The 20,297-nt window shown below is 38.4% G+C and overlaps 1 protein-coding gene across 4 annotated transcripts in view; it reads right to left on the bottom strand.

The window, feature by feature from the left end:
- LOC131361981 (membrane-associated guanylate kinase, WW and PDZ domain-containing protein 3) overlaps positions 1-18,874 on the bottom strand; it is a 109,108-nt gene extending 90,234 nt beyond the window's left edge. For 2 of the 4 annotated variants that reach the window (XM_058403647.1, XM_058403646.1), the window contains exon 1: positions 17,789-18,873. In XM_058403647.1, the coding sequence (XP_058259630.1) occupies positions 17,789-18,095 (307 nt within the window). In that variant the 5' untranslated portion in view covers positions 18,096-18,873. Of the gene's footprint in view, positions 1-17,788 lie in introns of all 4 variants that reach the window. The other 2 variants (XM_058403648.1, XM_058403645.1) reach the window with 2 other exon arrangements.
- Positions 18,875-20,297: the final 1,423 nt, after the last annotated feature.

The following is a 20,297-nucleotide window of genomic DNA, read 5'->3' as shown; positions in this document are numbered from 1 at the left end:
TGGGAGTTTTAGTTCATAGCTGCAGGAGTTACAGACACAGGTGACATATTCACTAGCCATTAACCGCAGTAGTCTTAATATTAAATGACAGCAAATTGGATAAATGGGTTATCAAATGCAAGAAAAAGAACAATATCATGCTCCTATGCCTGAAAGTGGATGAAATATTAATGTGGACTACTCATAGTCAAAGCAAGGGACAATTCTTCCCAGACAGGATGTACAAATGTGGTTGGAATCCCATAACTATTAACTAATGTAAGACATCTCCCAACTCATTTCAGGTTGAACAGGTTTTATTCTGCTTTTACCCAAGCACACATACACACCCACATACAGACTCGCATGAAGAGATTCCAGACATTCTCAACATGAGTGTGAAACTGCCAGCCCCGAATGTCCCTTCTCCAACTACAGGTTGTGAAATGTTCTCTCTCTTTCTCTCTCCCATTCACCTTTCTCTCTCTTTCTTTAATCCCTGGCTCTGACATCAGAGCTGTCACACAGTGTTCTCCCGTCATAGCAGATAAGTCGTCTCGGCGTCTCTGTATCTCCATGCAGCTCCATGCACCAATCAGTCTGAAAACACTGAAAGTGTTGGCCACAGCATCAAGCCATTTTTTATAGAGTGCCCAAGAGATTATTTTGATCCAATATGAAATCTAATGCAGCAGAAATGTCAGAAGATGCTAGCATGCATAGTAACTCGTCTATATGATTGTAGCCTGGAATGGAATTGACAGCCTGGAATAAGTTTGGAATAATATGGAGGAAGGGACAGAATGTAGCAGTGCATCTTTTTCCTCCAAATTCCAGGCAGCTGTTTTAAAATGTAGGTCTCTGAAGGGGCAAAAAGGAGCAGATCTTTCTGGCTAGTATATTCTCATTGATTTATGAGTTACTACAGCGAAATTATGTTATACCCAACCCAAACCTCAGAAACTTGCAAGCCATGACAGCAGCTTCAGTGCATCTGGGTATTGATTCTATAAGTCTTTAAAACTGTACTGGAGCACCATGAACAACAGTCATTCAACACTATTTCTTTCTGTCCCTCAGCTAGTGTTTCGGTGATGGCAGTAGAGAGAGCTGTCAAAAGTCCAAAATCAGTCCAAAATCTCCCCTAGGTGTATAACTGAGTCAAGATCTGGTGACTGTGAAGGTCATAGCATATGATTTACATCATTTTCATCCTCATTAAACCAGTCAATGAGCCCTCAAGCCCTGTGGATGAGGACAGTTTCATCCTGAAGGAGACTACTCTCATGAGGATAGAAATGTTTCTTTATAGTATTATATATATATATATATTCCATTCACTCTTTCCTCTAAGGAAACAAGACAAACCCAATCTATGGAAAATGTCTCCCAGAGGATAAAGAATAAAGTTTATAAGTATATAAGATATAAGAGTTAGGTGCTGGACTAGCATAAATACAGTATGTATGATCATTGAGTCAATAGGGTTATATTAGACCTGTGGCAAGAACCTTTACAATATTGAATACTTTGTTTTATTTGTACAGTCCAAAACCTGCTGAACAGAACTGAAAGATAAATTATTTACATCCACTTTTTAGTTATTACTACGTTATACACACTAGTAGTTTCAGTTATTTCTGGTCAGTGGCGTTTTTTTGTGATGCAATCTAATGCAACACGAGATGTTATTTGGCCTGAATGAGCCCCTTTGGGCCTGATTAAACGGATAGGTTTTCGGGCAATACCAGATGAAATTTCTGATGAAAGCACACTGTATGACATAACTGGAACGCACTGATTGGCTTTTACAGCAACCTCTACAGGGTGAGGTGTTTACAAGCAGTCCATCATATCCCTTAAGCCATACAGTCATTTTAGACAAAATAACTACTACAATTTTCAAAGCTTTCATTCAGTAACTGCCAATATTTGATTCCTACAAACACACAACAGGTTTCATTTGGGCTAAAAATAATACAACTGAATGTGTCTTCTGTTTCGTTGAAGCATTTACCATCATAATGTAAATACTAGCAAAGATTTTACATAGTACTTCTCAAGAATTCTTGAGTATTATATAACAGCAATACTAATTTTTATAGGAAGGTAAAAGCTCTTGAGCATGTCTTGTGTGTCTTTTTCTGAACTCGATGTTGAGTTAAAAAATTTGCAACAAACCTTCCTCTAATTTATACTTCATTAGTTCTATTGCTGAAATTTTGCTGTGTTTTCATTCATGCTAGTCCAAACTAGCAAGCACAGCCTAAAACTGCAGTATGTACATTAGGTTCTTAAATTATGCTTAAAGTAATAATGCTTTAAATAATAATGGCTACTTATATCTAACAAAATACACCCACTGAACACATTATTAGGAACTCCTGTACACCTACTCATTCATGCATTATCTAATCAGCCAATCATGTGGCAGTAGTGCAATGTATATAATCATGCCAATAAAGGCCATCAGCTTTGGGTAATTTTTACATCAACCATCAGAATGGGGAAATAATGTGATCTCGGTGATTTTGTTTGTGGCCTGATTGTTGGTGCCAGACAGGCTGGTTTGAGAAGTTTATCTATAACTAATGATCTCTTGAGATTTTCACACACAACAGTCTCTAGAGTTTACTCAGAATGGTGCAATAAAGAAAAACATCCAGTGAGCAGCATTTCTGTTGATGGAAATGCCTTGCGGATAAAAGCGGTCAAAGAAAAATGGCCAGACTGATTCAAGCTGAGACAAAGGCTACAGTAACAGCATCTCAGAATGCACAACATGTCAAACCTGGATGTGGATGGGCTACAACAGCAGAAGACCATGTTGGTTTCCACTTGTCAGCCAAGAACAGAAAGCAGAGGCTGCAATGGGCACAGACTCATCAAAACCTGACAGCTGAGGACTAGAAAAACATAGCCTGGTCTGATGAATCTCAATTTCTGGACACATCATATGACAAAGCCTGACAATGAGTTTAGCAGTCTTCCCAGTCACCAGATCTGAATCCAGTAGAAAACTATTGGGATCTGATAGTTCAGGAGATTTGCAACATGAAAATGCACCTAAAAAATCGTCAGGAATTATGTGACGGAATGTCTACGTGGACCAAAATTTCAGTATAATGTATCCAACATCTTGTGGAATCCATGCCACATAGAGTTGAGTCTGTTTACTAATCAAAGGGAGGCCCTACCCAATATCCGTAGAGTGTTCCTGATGAAGTGCTCAGTGAGTGTAGCTTTATCCCGACTATAATACAGCCTCTGTCTCTGTCTAAAATCATCCAGATTAGATAAGGACAGGAGGCTGCAGGATTTACAATATTAGAGTTACATAATATGCAATAATCCCCAGGCTGTGTGTACATGTACACGTGAACATGTATATCTGAAGTCTTCATGTATGTGTTTAATGTGAGGTGGAGAAATACTTTAGCAATTCTTTTCCCTCAGGCATTAATAGACAGTCCCTTTAAATTATACCGTAGTTAATGCAGTGTCTGGATAAACATGATATCTTATTGATTGGCTCATGATGCATTCACCATGAGGGCCAAATGTACGAAGCTGTTTGTGCCTATTTTATATGTAATTAAAATCTGGCATGTTATGTAGAAATCTGGCATACGCTTGAATGAACAATCAGACCATGCATATGGCACACCATGTATATGCAAAATGCACTTTTTTAAGCATCTTATATATGCATTTGATAGTGTATGAAACAAGAAGACACAAAAAGGTGGTTCATTGGAACTAAACCTTGGCACTTGAGACCTAATACAATTTATACTGCTTCTTAAAACCAGGCAAAAATGATCACCATGCATGCATGACTTTCCAAACACCAGTATAAATTCTTTTTATTCATTCTTATAGATATGTTTTATTTTATGACAAAATGTGTAGAAATGTGAGGCCATTTTAGAGCTATTTAAGGAAACTATAGTCTGTCTTTTTATTTCTGTTTGACAATTTGACTGCTTTTGTCGAGAGGCTCTGGTGGCCTTCATCATCAACATATCCTTCAGTTTTGCTCAAATCTACCAAAAAAATTCAACATATTAAACAGGATGTGTGATATTACCATTTTTTTCACATGCCAGTTGACCTTAAGAAAAATGGAGTACAGTTTAATTGCATGGTTTTACACAAATGAACTGCTACATCATGCTGCAGAAAACTGCTTTTTCATTAGCTCGTTTTACTAGAGGCCAAAAAAATGGAATTTACGCATGTTTTGGGGTGCCTGTGTTAAGCATTGATTTTCTTCGCCATCTTAATGGTGGTTAATGGCTCATAGGAAAGTAAGACACTCAGAGCTTTAAGAATTATTAGATTTTCATAAGTATTTCTGTTTTTACCTAGCCTACTAGGGACAAGAAGTTCATAGAATATTTCCCAAAAAAATATATTATTTTTCCACACAAAAATTCATCTTCAGAGTTAATGATGATATCAAACAAAATGCTGCTCTTTGAAATGCTTCAATCACTAAAATTCTGTTATCCAAACAGAGGTAAAAATGGTTCACACTGAATGCCAACAGTGTCTTTACTAACTATATATCAGACTTCAGATGATACCATAATTAATTTGTTTATGCTGATTGAAAATGTCAGATAAGTTGATTGAATGCCACCATACTGATAAAAAGGGTTCAAAGCAATTAGTAATCAACTAACTTCAGCAACATTAACGCATGCCACACCATTTACTTGTTCTGACATGAGATGAAGAACAATAACTTCATTGCTGTTTAAACCAATTATTTCTGTTGTTGAAATTGCAGTTCCTCATTATTCCCAAGTCTCTGACAGCTCTGCCGCCCATTTCCACCACTTCACCTCGGCTTTTAAAGCAGAGCGTTTACTAAGTGTCGTAGGCACAGTTAGTGTGATGAGCTATAGCCTTAATTTCACACACATCTAGCCCTGAGTGTTTTGGAAATATAATATAATAACCAACACACACACTCACACACAAACACACACTCCTAGCATGGTATTTGCCAGTGATGGCGACAGTTCAGAGAAATCCAGCTCCTGTCCAGTCATGGTGGTGCATAAATAAGCAGAGCACTGGGGAAATTAGAGGAAACCACATGGATTGGTCTGGCATCATGCCTGTTGCTGTGCCAACCACAACAGTAAGCCATACCATCACACACACGCACACACAAGAGGTTTAACACTAGGATATACCACTTTAGTCAGATTCTAATTCTGAGATGGCTTTTTGGTGTGTTTCCCAATTTTGTGTTTATTTTTTATTATTTACCTGCTGTACTTGCAAAGAAATTAAGCTGAATTGTAAATATCTTGTATTTGGGCTGAATAACAACAGACTCCTGATGAATAGGCCAGGATATTAGGAGACAGTTAAGAGCAACAGAGCAAGACAGTAATTAAATCCAGTAAATGACTAATGACTAGATGAGAGAGAATGCTTTTTTGTGCGTTTATCAATCTGTTCATCTGCTCTAGCAAGGTCATTGTTCTTTTGTTTGTTTTGGTTTTTTTTAAATCTAACAGAATTGAGCAATTTTTTTTTTTACTTCCTAATACATGCTGTAAAATGTAGCTATACTCACAATCCACCTACCTGACACTCACCCTGACTGAACCCGGTGCTGTCGCTCATGTGGCTTTAAAGTGGTTGTTAAGTGTCAGGTTATTTAAATACACTCTTTTTATGATGCATGCTATTGCAAGGCAATGCTGTCTCATTCCCAAGCACTTAAAGACAGCCTCTGGGACAGGTACACAAATTAGATAATCATGGGCACTAAGCTTATAATACTGTTAAATGCTGTGGTTTTTCCAGTTTTATAATATTGTAGAGCCTGCAATATTAAGATGAGAAGGAAAAGTCTGAATCAAAGTTTATAAATCTTCCTCACTGAGGAATTCAGGAGTGAGAGAATGCTGTTATAATTCTAAACTTCAGGGAGAGGAAGATATGAATGTTACTAAACATAACCAATATTTCCAATTTGACAAATTGCAATTTAAAATATTATATATCATTTACTGTTATAAGCTTATAAACTGACACACAAATCCCAGGTTTATATTCTACATTGTATATTATACTGTGTATGTGTTCTTCTAACAGATTATCATCTCTATAGTAACAACTCCACACTCCATGTAATTGAAGTCTAATATTAAACAGATGAAATAAACAAGAAAAACACTTTTTTTTTTTAGTGTCAGCGCTTTGCAGTCTGAGGGAAAAGCTGTCAGTTTTCTATCATGGAAAAGTCTTCAGACAGAGGGATTTATGCTTTCATGACAAGCCGCATATTTTTTTCTGGATACATTCAAGTGAGGGAACTAAAGAGAAGCTGATGAGTGAATTGTTTATAGCTGCTTGGATGTCTTAAATGTACCTATAAATGGATAAAAAGTAAGATATATCATGTTCATTAGTATAGTACAAGAGGAATAAAGTGATACCAGTAATTCCATTTCGTGTCAAGCCACAATATCCTGTTGCTGATTATTACATCACATTCTGTTTTATTACTTACATAAACCTTTCCTGTTACTACAAAGATAAAATATATATTCATCTGACTACCTGTCCCAAGGATATTTTTGAGCAGTGATTAAGCCTGGTTCTAAGATTAAAAGATAAAAAGGCTAGCTCTATAATTCACTGCTGAGGAACTGTTTAATCAAAGATCAGGTCTAATATGTATGGGAAACAGGCCTCCAGGGTTCAAGACAAGAGCAAGGATAAAGGGAGGGCAATGTCAATCATAGAAAGATCTAACCAGCTTTCAAAGCCTTATCTCTTATAGAAGACCATCTCTTTGAAATAAGGTTTTAGGAAAATCAGCTTTCTCCAGACATCTGGAAAAATTCACCCAGTTTCTCTCAGCAAAAAGCAAAGTGAGTTCACCACTTAATGTTATTGATGCAGTATTATATGAATCCAATTTAGCAATGTATTTCAGTGCACAAGGCCTCCCTCATGCCATCAATACAAATGCAAAGTATGCGTCATATTTGTTTAGCGTCAAACTCTCAATATGTGCCCTGCCTTTAACAAGACAGTTACTATACTCTCAGTTGAACTTGTTGGGATGCCAGTGACTCACAGATATAGAATGTCTACACCTAAAGAGGATGGATGAAGTGCAGGGAGGTGGATGAGCAAAAAAACAATTAACAAAAAAACAAACAAAAAAAAAAAAAACAAGAACAGCAGAAACTACTGATAAAGCAAAGGCATGATCCCAAAAAAGGAGACAGATTCATGAAAAGAGGACAAACTGTCGGCGTCTGCTGCTGTACATATGCACATGCACCCACAGAGACTGTCACCTCTTATGCCACTATGTTACAAACATGAATGCTTATATTTGCTGGTGATGGAATTCTAGTGTACACAAAGCGACAAGCTATTTATTCCGGTTATTATTATTATTATTATTATTATTATTTACATTAACTAATGTTGGGTTAACAAGCATCCAACTAACCCTGCCTCAAATAATAAGCTGTTAGAAGAAACACAAGGTCTGTTTCATGAACTGCAGTATCCTCCCAGTTTGCAGCCTGTCTGTTAGCTATAATTTAAAACAGACCTCACAGAATATCTCTGTGAGAATACAGCCTGTATAGTGACAGTCATCACTGGCACTCAAGAAAATGTTCAATATAACTGTACAAAATAACCCAATGAGTGAACAAATGTAATATTTAAAAAATGCATCAGGTCTCTAGAGACACTCTTGTTGCCTTTGACTAAACATGAGGTTACACAAAATCACTTTCATCATCCATTAGAAATATGGAGAACCAAAAAGCTTTCAAAGAGACAGACCGCTGTTAATCTGTGCAGGTAATGGATATAAAAACACATAAGCAGTTAAATCCATCATTGGGCACAATCAGGGACATAATACAAAAAGTTTTTACAAAAAGGAGCAGTGAGATGCCAGCATTACTAACAAGAACATCCTACCATACACGGAGGAAAAAAATACATTTCAAGTCAACACCGTAGTGATATTTTTTTTATATTCACATCCTTTCTCCTATAGCAAATTGGCTTTTCCACTGGCTGAATATTATTTATGTTTGGTCTGTCCGCTGTTTTAGCTGAAAAGCAGAAAGGCATTTCAGATGTCTCAAAATAATAAATCTTAAATGCAACAGCTATTCTGTAGATGTTGGCACCTTAGAAGAAGATTTGCTAGAAAAGATGAACATACAGACACCACATACTGAGAAGGACATTGAGGGAACCTAACCAAGTGGCACTAGAACTACTGTTTGAATTGGGCCTTGTTGACAGATAAAACCACAACTGATGTGTCTGGCCATTTACAGCAACTATGTTTGGGGGTAAATGCTGACTGTATCCAAGAAACTACCAGAGATTCTGGCTAACCACACCTAACAAATGGGAAAACCCCACACGAGTGAACAATACACCTACACGTTAGGTAACGCCCACAATTCCTCTAAGATGAATATGCCCAGCACAGTTTGGGTGGGCACTTGAAATACCTTAGTAATTACATTTCAGTGTGGCTGAAACTATTCCTGTTAGATGACAAATTACTGCCAGTGTCCCATTTCTACCAATAAATAAAAATAAGAATAATGTTGTTATTGTTTTTTCAGCTGCTCCCTGTTTTTGGGGTCACCACAGCAGATCATTTGGTCCGCATGTTTTGGTTTGGCACAGGTTTTTTTTTACACCGAATGCCCTTCCTGATGCAACCCTTCCATTTAATCTGGGCTTGGGACCGGCACTGAGAGTTACATTGGCTGGTTTAGTGCCCTGCCCGGGAGTTGAACTCAGACCGTGGCAATGAGAGTGTGAGATCCTGCCACTGGACAACCAGGAGGCTAAATAAATAAATACATAAAAATAATAGTAATAATAATAATAATAATAATAATTCACTCAATCAACTTAACAACACTGAGATAACAATGACCATGCATTCTATTTCCTTATTAGGTAAGCCTAACACTGCCAACCCAAGTTAGTTATTAATATTTAAGGCTAAATGATGATTAAGACACTGTTGCAATTTAAATCGCAGTAGCCTGAGGACAGAGCAAATGTTTCTTGGCCACTTGGAAGATCATGCAAGGATTCTTTTTTCTTCTTCTTTTTTCTTTCCCCACTATACAATATATGTTTTCCTTCCTCCTACTTCCTTTTTTCCTAACAATGTCTGCACAGGTCTGCACATGTACAGTATGTGTATGAATGTGTATGTATCTGTGTACATATATGTCCCCTTCATTTTCTGTTATATAAGTACTCAGGTCTTGCATCAGTTGTACTTGGTAATGTTCTTCATATTTGTGTTACACTGCAGTCCAATGTCCATGTTCTACTGTAGTAAAAAAAAAAAAAAAAGAAAGAGAGAAACAAATAAATTCCAAATCCCAAAATGTTGTAGGTCATTGTACCAAGCTGAAAGCTAGTGATTTGGCGGGTGTGTGAAACATAGTGTGAAAACAATTGGGGCAGATACAAGAGTAATGAAATGTTAATGAGTTTGTCCTCTTAATCAATTTCACAGTGTGCAAACACCTGACAAAGACATGTGACTCCTTCTTTTTCTTTGCTTTTCTTTATTTTTATGCTCAAACTGCCTGTTTCAGTTTTATTTTATTGTAGTAACTGATGTTTTTTTTGATTGGAGGTTTGCATCCAAACTTTACTGCATGGTACTGTGTGTTTTAATCAAAGGTCTGAGCAATGTTACATGCCCTTATATTGTGTGCCACAGAATAGATGCTTCAGGCTTTCATTTCATATCAGAAGTGCAAAGATTGCAACCTCTACTTGCCTCCATATTAGGAGAATAAAAATAACAATACACCATAATACAGTTTTCCAAGATTCCTCCAAACCACATTACCCAGCACACATTAAAATAGATGTTCATATATATTCTGTGCCCTCTGGCAAAGAATTACAAACCACAGTAATAAAAGCAAAGTTCTTAAATATAACAATAAAAAAATCTTTATGCACCCCTGAAAAATATAAACAAACTGTCATCCTTGAGAAAATTCTATTCTTATAAAGTGTCCAGTAATTTTGGTGCCTTTGACAGTTTCCCGTATTGGTGGGTCATGGTGCTGGGTTACACTGTGACATATGGCAGTGGAGCTGGTATTTTTGCAGCTGGTGGTCGGCTCTTGTCAAGATTGATAGTAACATAAATTTTGCTAAGTATCAGGATATTTCAGAGCAAAAACTGATTAAAGAAGGGCAAAACATGGCTATAGACGCATCTCTCAACAAAATAATGACCTGAAACATACTTCTAAATCAATACAGAAAAGGATGATTCGTTGTTATACAGCGGTCATTTCAGGCTCTGGATTTGATACCTGATGAAAACATGTGGTCTGAACTGAGTAGGGAATTCCACGTGCACAAAATCCTAACAATATAAAGACGTTATAGCATTTATAAGAAAATATTCTGTTATGTTCTGAGTATTCTCAGAATATTAATTTTAGATATAGGTTTTTGCTTATTTTCATAAAGTGTGGTGTAAACTAAACCAAACAGTGTGTGTGTGTGTGTGTGTGTGTGTGTGTGTGATACGCATGCATACTTGTTTACCTTTATCCATCACCTTTTTTTACCAGTTAATGAAGATTTACAAGTATGTTTTCAGCCATGCACTCCACTCTGGTAGTGTTTTTTCTGTGCTTTGAGGTTTGCAACAAATAGTTCCATCCATCCATTTTCTATACCGGCTTTGTTCCTAATTAGAGTCACAGGGGTCTGCTGGAGCCTATCCCAGTGCACATTGAGCGAAAGGCAGGGGTACACCCTGGACAGGTCACCAGTTCATCACAGGGCCACATATAGACAGACAACCACACACACTCATACTCACTCCTATGGGCAATTTAGGCCCCTGCCTGTTCGAACCCGGGATTCGAACCCAGGACGGTGTTAACCACTAAGCCTCCGTGCAACAAATAGTTAACAAAATCAATTTAAATGATCAATTAGTTAGATTCCGCTATGAAGCATGCTGTGTCAGTTTATTTGGAATAGAAAGATTTGCTGGAAACTATGGAAAGTATGGAAACACGTTACATTACACTATATTTTCGTCCTCATGAAGACCAGTGTTAGTACAGTGTCCCTAACAAGGTGTTCCTTGAGTGTAGAGGCCACACCACAAGATGCAAAACACTTATCAGCACTAAGAATCAGAAGGCCAAATTTGAATTTGCAAATAAATATAGAGGCCACAAAGGTCAAGCCCGGTGGTGGCTTTTGCTTACATAAAAATTGCGTGACCTGCCACCAAAAATGGCAAGGCCTAATCTGTTTAACACATCTAGATGTAAATATTAGAAAATCAAAGCTGAAATGATACTGCATCATATTCTGCTTTTGAATTCAAGCCCAACTCTCTTTAGTGTTTAGCAAAAACAAAACAGTTGGCCTTGCTGTTTCAGTGCTTTTGGGGGGGGGGGGGGGGGTAGGCGTGTAACTGATGGGCGTGAGCTGCAGTGTAGCATTTGTACTTGTAGCATAAACTGCTGTATCATTTCCCATTAAAAGCTGATCCTCATGCCTCTTTTCTTTTGTCTGTGTGCAGGAATCCAACTCAATACATCTATTATTTATAGACACTAAATTACACAATAGGCTCAAGCCTGAGAAACACACTCACACAGGAAATGATTTCAAACCTACACAACCGACAACCCAGACAAAGCTTAGAAAGTCTAAAAGTCAGATATAGGATTAACATGTCAGTGCCATCGAAAACACTGCCCCCACACTCACACCCACACCCACACACACACACAAATGCACGCGCACACACAAGAACGCATGCACACACATAACCGGAAGGCCTAGGTCTCAGCTGGCACTGCAGTAACACTTCCAGTTGAACTGTTATTCATAACCCCAGCCCAATTTTCCAGCCACACTGCATCTTCTCCAAGCTACACATCACTATATGTACAGATCATACATCCACTCTGACATGGCATCAAAAATTCATCACTTATCATGCTCTGTACCAGCACAAACACATCATCAAAAAAACATGCAGGCTGCAAAAATATTAAAGCTCATTCAAGTATGAATAGGGGACAGAAAACAGAACAGCTCAAATAATCATCACATATACATTATATGACCAAAAGCATTCGGACAACTGACCATCACATCACTGGACCCAAAATCAGTGCCTGATCTCCACAGGGTCACACTCCAAAATCTGGAATGAGATGTTCAATAAGCACATGTGTGTTGTTGTGATGGCCAGGTTGGTGCCATACTTTTGGCCATATAGTATACATTACTGTTTCCATTGTAAGGAACATCTATGATCATTTCTATTATATTAGATGAGTACTTGGATTATAAAATATGTAGGTATTTAGCAAAGTAAACAGATAACCACTGATATGGTGAAGTTTTCTGTAGCGATACTTTCATTTAACATTTATACAAAGAGTCTCCAGTGTCAGTTCATTGTAATGGTAAATATTCTGCCTTGGGAAAGTCTTCAGGGCAGAGTATGCACTTTCCATTTTGAGCTGTTGTTTTGTTTTGTTTTTTTGTTTTTTTTTAGAGAGTGAGAGAGAGAGAGAGAGAGAGAAACAAAAAAGAGAGGCTGATGAAATGGTATATAGCTGCTATTATGTAAGAGAGAGCCTTTTTGCAGACATTCCTAGAGAATATAACTGAGAATATAAATGGTTAAAGGTACAAAGTGTCATTCTTGAATATATTAAAAATGCAAAAAAAATTAAAACATTTTTGGCAGATTGGTATAAATGGAATAAAACCCATTGGGACATGTAGTTATTGGAAAATAGACCACCTCGGTGTGATAACAGTAATTGTGCTCCACATTGAGCCGCATCACACCTCACTGTTGTTGATTATTTTCCTATGAAAGGATGCTCTGTCGTATTTCTATCCCTTATTTATTAGCAATAAAAGATTATTCCATAGAAAGAGAAATATTACTTGAATGCTAGTGTGTGTGTATGTGTGTGTGGTGTGTGGGTGTGTGTGTGAGAGAGCTACTGGAAGCCAAAGTCGAATTCCTCGTGTTTTCAGCCATATTTGGCAAATAAAACTGGTTCTGGAACTATACTTGCAAAACTCTTCAGTTGTTAAAGCACCCATTATCGCCCATTTAGTTTTAGTAACTTTTAGTAAACTTACTGTTTTTTTAGTTTCCACTAACCTACATAGATTTATGTATGGACTACAGTTTATGTAGCTTACCAAATCAAGGTTTTTTTTCTGCAACATGTAACTTGGATTTGTTTGATCATTATACACCTCCAGAACTTTATAACTAACTGCAAAATCTATAATACACAAAACATATTCCTCTAGCACTAAAGCTGGGAAGAGCTGGCCTAGTACTACAGAAAATTTTAACAGTCTAGTGCAGTTTATGGCCTATGCTCAGATTTAGCATCATTACATCACTGACTTAAGGTGAACAGACGGTGTACAGAATCTGAGGTATTTTTAGTTTGCTATGTGAAGCAGCCTGTCATTCTCACCTCGAGACCAGCGTTGTCCCGGTTTCTCCAGCCATGATACATATTCTGGTTTTACTTATGTTTGCACATAATACACACACACACACACACATGTACACATATTGCTGTATGTTTTCATACATTTATTTTGCCCTGAATCTACTTACACAGCAAATATAAAATTTTATTTAATTTTCTCTTCACCCATCAAGTTTACTTAGGTCATGTGTTCCTGAAACTTTGGTGACCTTTTCTACAATCACTGTCTGTTGTTCTTCCTCTCTCCATGGTTCCACATCATTTTTAATACCATTCATCATTTCTATGGTAATAACACTCTCTTCCCACTGTTCCATAGCAACAGCCATATTACCTTTCCACTTCTAACACTTTAATGCCTCAGTAGAAATAAATCTATCAAGCGGAGTTGAAAAAAAAATGTACACCTTTCATAATAGACAAGCCTTTCGGAGCAGGTTGGACATGTTCCACATATACTGATTTAGACTTGAAATACAGACAGATTACAAAGATCCATAAGGCTACATAAGACACAAAAAGAACATTTATGCCAGTGATATGCAAATGGGTCATGACTATTGGCTGTTAACAGTAGATTAGTGATGATTGCCAATATTTCTTATTAAATTTGTGATATTAGTGTTAATTTCTTTCTCATCCACCATTTAAGCTGGCCCAATATCCCAGTCCCATCCCACGCAGCCTTACTCTCCTTTACACTGACGCCTTTTCACTGCATTAAAACAGAAGTGTTCAGATTTCCACATGTAGTTGTTCAGGCCAACTCGGTGTCCTCTGTGTGCATGCTGTAGAGATTAGCTGTGAGATTTGAATCTGTTAAGCCTTGGAGCTCTGACACACCTGGAACCAGCTATGAACCAGGGCAGCAGACTTTCCACTGACACATCACGGACGGCGAGTACTTCAGAGAAGGAAAGGAGCAAAGGCCTTTCATTTTTTATCAGGCCCATATCCACAGCAGAATCCCAAATATGTTCCTACTCCTTATAAATGTGTACAACATTCAGTATGAAATAATATCTCCTCTGCTTGTGTTCAGTATGTGCTTCACAGTCCTGCTGGACAATGAACCGAAGCATACTTTCGAAAGCAACCCAAGATTTGTTTAAGGAAAGAGGTGGAATGTTCTGCAATGGCCAAGTCAATCACCTTACCTGAATCCAACCGAGCATGTCTTTCACATTCTGAAGGCAAAGCTGATGGCAAATTGCCCAAAAACCTGCAGGAACTAAAGACAGCTGCAGTAAAGGTCTGGCAGAGCAGCACCAGGAAAGAAACCCAGTTCACGCAGTTATTGACCACAAACTATTTGCAACCAAGTATTAAAAATGACAGTTTCATTTATAATTATTCTGGTTGGCACAGTTCCCTTCGGTCACTTACATGGAGGGGATCACATGTAACAAGTGCTGTAATTCCTACACCAGTCATCTGACTGAGCTGTAAATATTTATACAGAGATTCATATTCACACTGAGCCCATATTCATTATTTAATTTCAACTCCTACATATGGTGGGAGACAGCTAAAATAATCATTTTGGCCATTTCCATATATTTATGGACCTCACAGATCTGTAGAGATGAGCTGCAAGATTTATGGCCCTCCAGCTCACTTGTGGAAAAAGGACGCACTAGCCACAGTTCATGGAAACTCCACGCCTTACGCATTTTCCTACACTGACACACCTGATTCAGCTCTTCAGGGAAGCCTGCGTTTTTAAGTGTCATATGTACAAACAAGTGTCAGGAATGTGTGGGACTGCATACACTGGAGAGAGAGAGAGAGAGAGAGAGAGAGAGAGAGAGAGTCTTAAACCTCAACCTGGCTCAAAAGCATTTGAAAATTTTCTGTTTTGTTTTGTTTTTGAGTTCATATGAAGACAGAGGAAATGGTGGAGCCACTAACAACATCCATTACATTTCATAAACTTTTATAGCTAGAAACTAGACAGCTGTGGAGATTACAGAAACATTGGCACGTGCGTGCCAAGCTGAACCCCGAAAGATTTCATATTAGACATAAAGTATAGGAACAAGCAGATATAGAAAAATAAAACACATTAAATGCTTTTTGCCCAACTCTCATCCCATATTAAGTGGATTATCACATCTGGATACTCTAGACTGGTAGAACCGATGCTGATTTTTCGTCACTAAGATACTTATGCTAGCTGAAGCTAGATACAGTAGCTAACTCTAGCTAGATAGCAATTTCGTCTTAATCAGTGGGGTGGAAATAATTAGCTTTCACTTTTTTGTCATTGAGTTGACATTTTTTCTACCATATCTTCGAAAGATTTGTACAACTGCAAGGTGCAACTGCAAGCTACTTTCATATTTCTTAGTTTAATTAATATTTCTTTAACGCCCCGTTACACGCGGTGCAACATTTAACAGAGCGCGCGAGGGCGGGCTATCTTGCGCGCGCGGAACAGTTTTAGCGCGCGTGCTCGTTAAGAGAGAGCGCGAGGCGCTTTGATATAAGCAACATTAAAAAATGTATATATCTTGCCTCAGTTGCAGTTTGCTGACTGTAACGAGAAAGCTGTGAAAGCTATTTGTCTTTGAAATGTCGCACATAAAGTCTGAGTTCAAACAAAAAAGCGTCAGGAAATGTTTGATTGAACTACAGAATATCACTAAAGAGAGGAGGATCACCTTGAGCTGTAAGTTCAATGGCAATACCACCAAAACCTTTGTCAATGTCAGAATGGTGTATATGGCCAAAGGCAACGATTTTGCAGGTATGAATAGTAAAGACTGTCCTTTGCTAATTTCCACTACTCATATTAGACAATACGAGCCTTCTGAACACACTTAATACTGTATAATTCTCTATACCTGTACACTCCTATGATTTATAATCTCTCATCACATAGAAAAATGAAGGGTTTCCTTTTAAATCTTGTTCCTTCCAAAGTTCTTTCCTCTTGTCTGGACTTTTTTTTCCTTGTCACTGTCATCTCTAGATTGTTTGTTCAACATCAGTGTCTATTGTCAAAAGCACTATAGAAGTAACATTGACTTTAACTGAATTGGATTGAAATCACATTAACTGATTACAGTGTGCAGAAAGTGTTTACTAGATGTAGTGTACATTTATTTGGAATAGAGAAATTTCCCATACAGTGGGTCATGCAAATTCAGACAAATTTGAATGTTTGACCACATTGAACCCGCTGGCTTTAGATTTTACTGAGAGGAACTCGGCCTTTCATTTTCACTCATACAATAACTCCAGCTTCTTATTTGGTTGAACTTGTGGCCTATCTATTGCATTTGTATGAAAAATTGGCTTTTCCTACAAATGATGGTCTTTTTGAAAAGTGTTCACACATGCATCCTAAACCTGCAGCCAGGCTACTCTGACTGACTCAACACCATCACACAAGTACAATACAATCACAAGCCACTTTTTTTGCTAGATGGCAGCTTTTTAGTCTTCTTTAACAAATGTTGTTCTACTACAGATTTAGCTCAAATAAGATAGATAGATAGATAGATAGATAGATAGATAGATAGATAGATAGATAGATAGATAGATAGATAGATAGATACTTTATTCATCCCAAAGGGAAATTTACAGCATGGTGACAGATCTGGTCACACATAAGTGACTGTCCAGCACTGTTCTGTTGGCTCACTACCAGTGTAGAGCCTGTCTGAGGTGTGCTTGGGCAAGTCCCAATGTTCCCAGCAGCCACTGATGACTGATCGCCATTGCTTCCTATCGACCAATCATTGACTGGCATTTGATCTCACAACTGATGACCACTATTTCACCAGTATCTCACCTGCACACTTCTTTTTCTCTCTAATTGGCGGCATTTACAATGAATAAAAAAGCAATTTATCATAGCCGTTTTCCTTCATGCCGGTTTCTTTTTGTAAATATGTAAATATTTTGTTTGTTGTACCAAGACCAAAGACTCCTTCTTCCTATATGCAAGACGTCACATTCTGTTCTTTTTATTTGCAGGGTAAAAATGAACCCCTTTATTCTATTCCAGATCTCTCCAGAATATATTTCTTCTTCTTGTAACATGTTTTGATATGCAAATCACCATGACTGTTCAAAGGATATGCAGAGTACCCCATGTCGTCATCTGGCGACTTCTAGGGACTTTTTGAGCATGCATTAGCTACTTTCTTCTGAAGAGAGTTCGCGACACACAAAAACAATACAACAGACTGTGTGATAAATACGTGTGTAAGTGAGCATTGTACCTGGTTTCACGGTCTTTATGCGGATGGGCTCTCTGAAGTGGCGGATCACGGCGTGCGTGTCTCGGTTGGTTAGGCCACTCACGGGCGTGCCGTTCACCTCCAGTAGCACGTCCCCGTAGTACGGCAGCGAGCCAACGTGACACACGAGTGCGTCGAGGTCCATGTGTCCGAGGAAGGGGAAGAGGCCATGTTCAGCTCCTCCGAGCAGCTCGACCACGGAGCCGAACTCGCCCGCGCCTCCCCACGACACGGCGCACTCACGCACTTTGGTCGACCAGTGTTTCTTCCTCTTCAGCGCTTTGGACATGCTGCTCCTCTCCTTCCCTCAGTTCAGCTTTCAGCAGGAATCAGGTACTCTGCTTTCAGCCCAACATCAGCGCGCAGATGTCCAGATGTTGCTCCTCCAACCTCATCACTCAAAAACCGAGTCTCGCTACATGACGCGGTCGAGATATGCAGCTATACACTTTAAAAAAGAAGCTGGAAGCGAATTTAGATCATAAATTATTTTAAAGCTTTGGGCTATGATTTGAAGTTGAGCAGAATTAGATTGAGAAAGGCGCGCGCTACGACTAAATATGGTCCCTGATTGCTTACAAGTTATCCAAGTTCACATCAGTAAACAAAACTGATGGGTGAAAAAACAGGTTTCCTTTGCAAGTCTCCCAGCGAGCTCGAGAGCATCAAGTAGGCTGTGTACATAAAATAACACCACCTAACGAGTGACCCCTTTCAGAAGGACGTACATGTCAGTGTGTTAAAATGACATCACTACAAACATATCATTTAGTCTAATAAATGAAGAAGACCATCATCACATCTGTAGCCGGATTGGCTGAAACTGTCATTCCGCTTTTATCCGGTCTCCACGCACCTGACATCACTGACCAGCCACTGATTATCCACACGAACTCGGGGGGGATGGAGCTGTCTGGTTTATTCTCAACACCAGCAACACCAGGCGTTTCTTCTAATCGCCCAACCGTGCTTGCAGCTTTGTCTACCACAGGCGATGATTTCATACAGCCGCTGCCGACGCGCGCGCGCAGTCAACTGCCGGTTAGGCGAGTGCGTGTCTGTGTCTGTGTGCGCGCGCGCGCGCTCCAGCGCCTGTCAACAAAAACGTAAAGAGCAGATGAAGCGGCTCTGTGATTGGCTGTCTGGCGGGCGTTATGTAAATCAGCCCGGCGATCAAACCCCTGTATAGTATACAAAACAGGGAGGCGGGTGATCCTGCCACAGGTGGCGCACTATTTTAGCAATATCCCGAGCTTATAGAAAAGCTGCGTCTGTTACCTAATACTGCCGCGCTGAAGAGCATTAACGTTTACAGCATTGGGCAGACTCATATAAAAGTTTTTCCTTTTTTTTTTATTTTGAAAGATTTTGGGATTTGTTGCCTCAGGGCAACATTGTACCGTTAGAGGATATATAGGTTTCATAGAGGAAAAAGAAACATATTGATAAAACATCAATCAGCATAGCCAACAACATATGCATGCATTTGGAACAAGATGCAAGTGAAATGTATTAAAAATGCATTATTTAATCATCCTATTTTAATCATGCTTGCCATTCCACCTCCTTAATCCCCATAATCATCATCATCATCATCACTTTCTCCCTGTAGATTTAAAACCATCACTATGACTTCACCCTTGTCATCATCCTCACTCCTCACTGTTTCTTTCTCCATGTGAGTTTGCTCATCATCTTCCTCATCATCAGCTCATCATCATTACCATCAACCGGGAGTGCTACCTTTGCATTACTCTTCTTTGAAGTTCAGTAGAACTAAGAGGAATATATAGCTCGACTTAAACCTGGATCAAATTCAAAGGGGTCAATTCTTAGTATAAAATATATTGAACTTTTTCTAAAAATGTGGTGCTGCAAGAAGACTCCGGTTGGCTGACTTTTGATTATATGACCTATTTCTATTTCTATTTCTGTTGTTGAGAATGTAGTAGGATGCTCCTTGCTTTATGCAGAAAGCCAATTTGTTCTTGGTTTGGTAAAACATTACAGTGAAATTATGTACCTTAAATTATTTTTTAAATGTATACTATATGCACGTTTCTAGGTAAAACATACCTGATACAAAAGATGTACCACTAATAGCACCAACCTAGTGACTACTGTATTAAATACGTAAATACAGTACACCACCATAGATTACCGTAGGATGTATACTATAAACTTAAAAAAAAAAAAGTTTTAACTAAATTTATATGAATGTTCAGGCCCTGACTTTTTAAAAATAGCCTAAAATATATATATAGCCTCTTGTAGTTAATTCTATGTGTCTGATTATTTGCTATTTTCCTTTATAGTATAATTATCCTCTACAAGAAGTATGAAACTGAGCATCATACATTTTATCCATAATTAAGCCCAGATAAATAAATCTCTCCAGAGCACCACCTTGTGGTCTAGTGCGGTAACACAAGGCTTTCATACAAATCTCCTGATCCTTCAATTTGCAGTGACTTAATGAGGCACTTCACTG

The sequence above is a fragment of the Hemibagrus wyckioides genome, linkage group LG11 (assembly GCF_019097595.1).
Source record: "Hemibagrus wyckioides isolate EC202008001 linkage group LG11, SWU_Hwy_1.0, whole genome shotgun sequence".
Classification (NCBI taxonomy): Eukaryota; Metazoa; Chordata; class Actinopteri; order Siluriformes; family Bagridae; genus Hemibagrus; species Hemibagrus wyckioides.
Note: the sequence above shows the minus strand (reverse complement) of the source record. Positions and strands in the feature narration are given on the sequence as shown.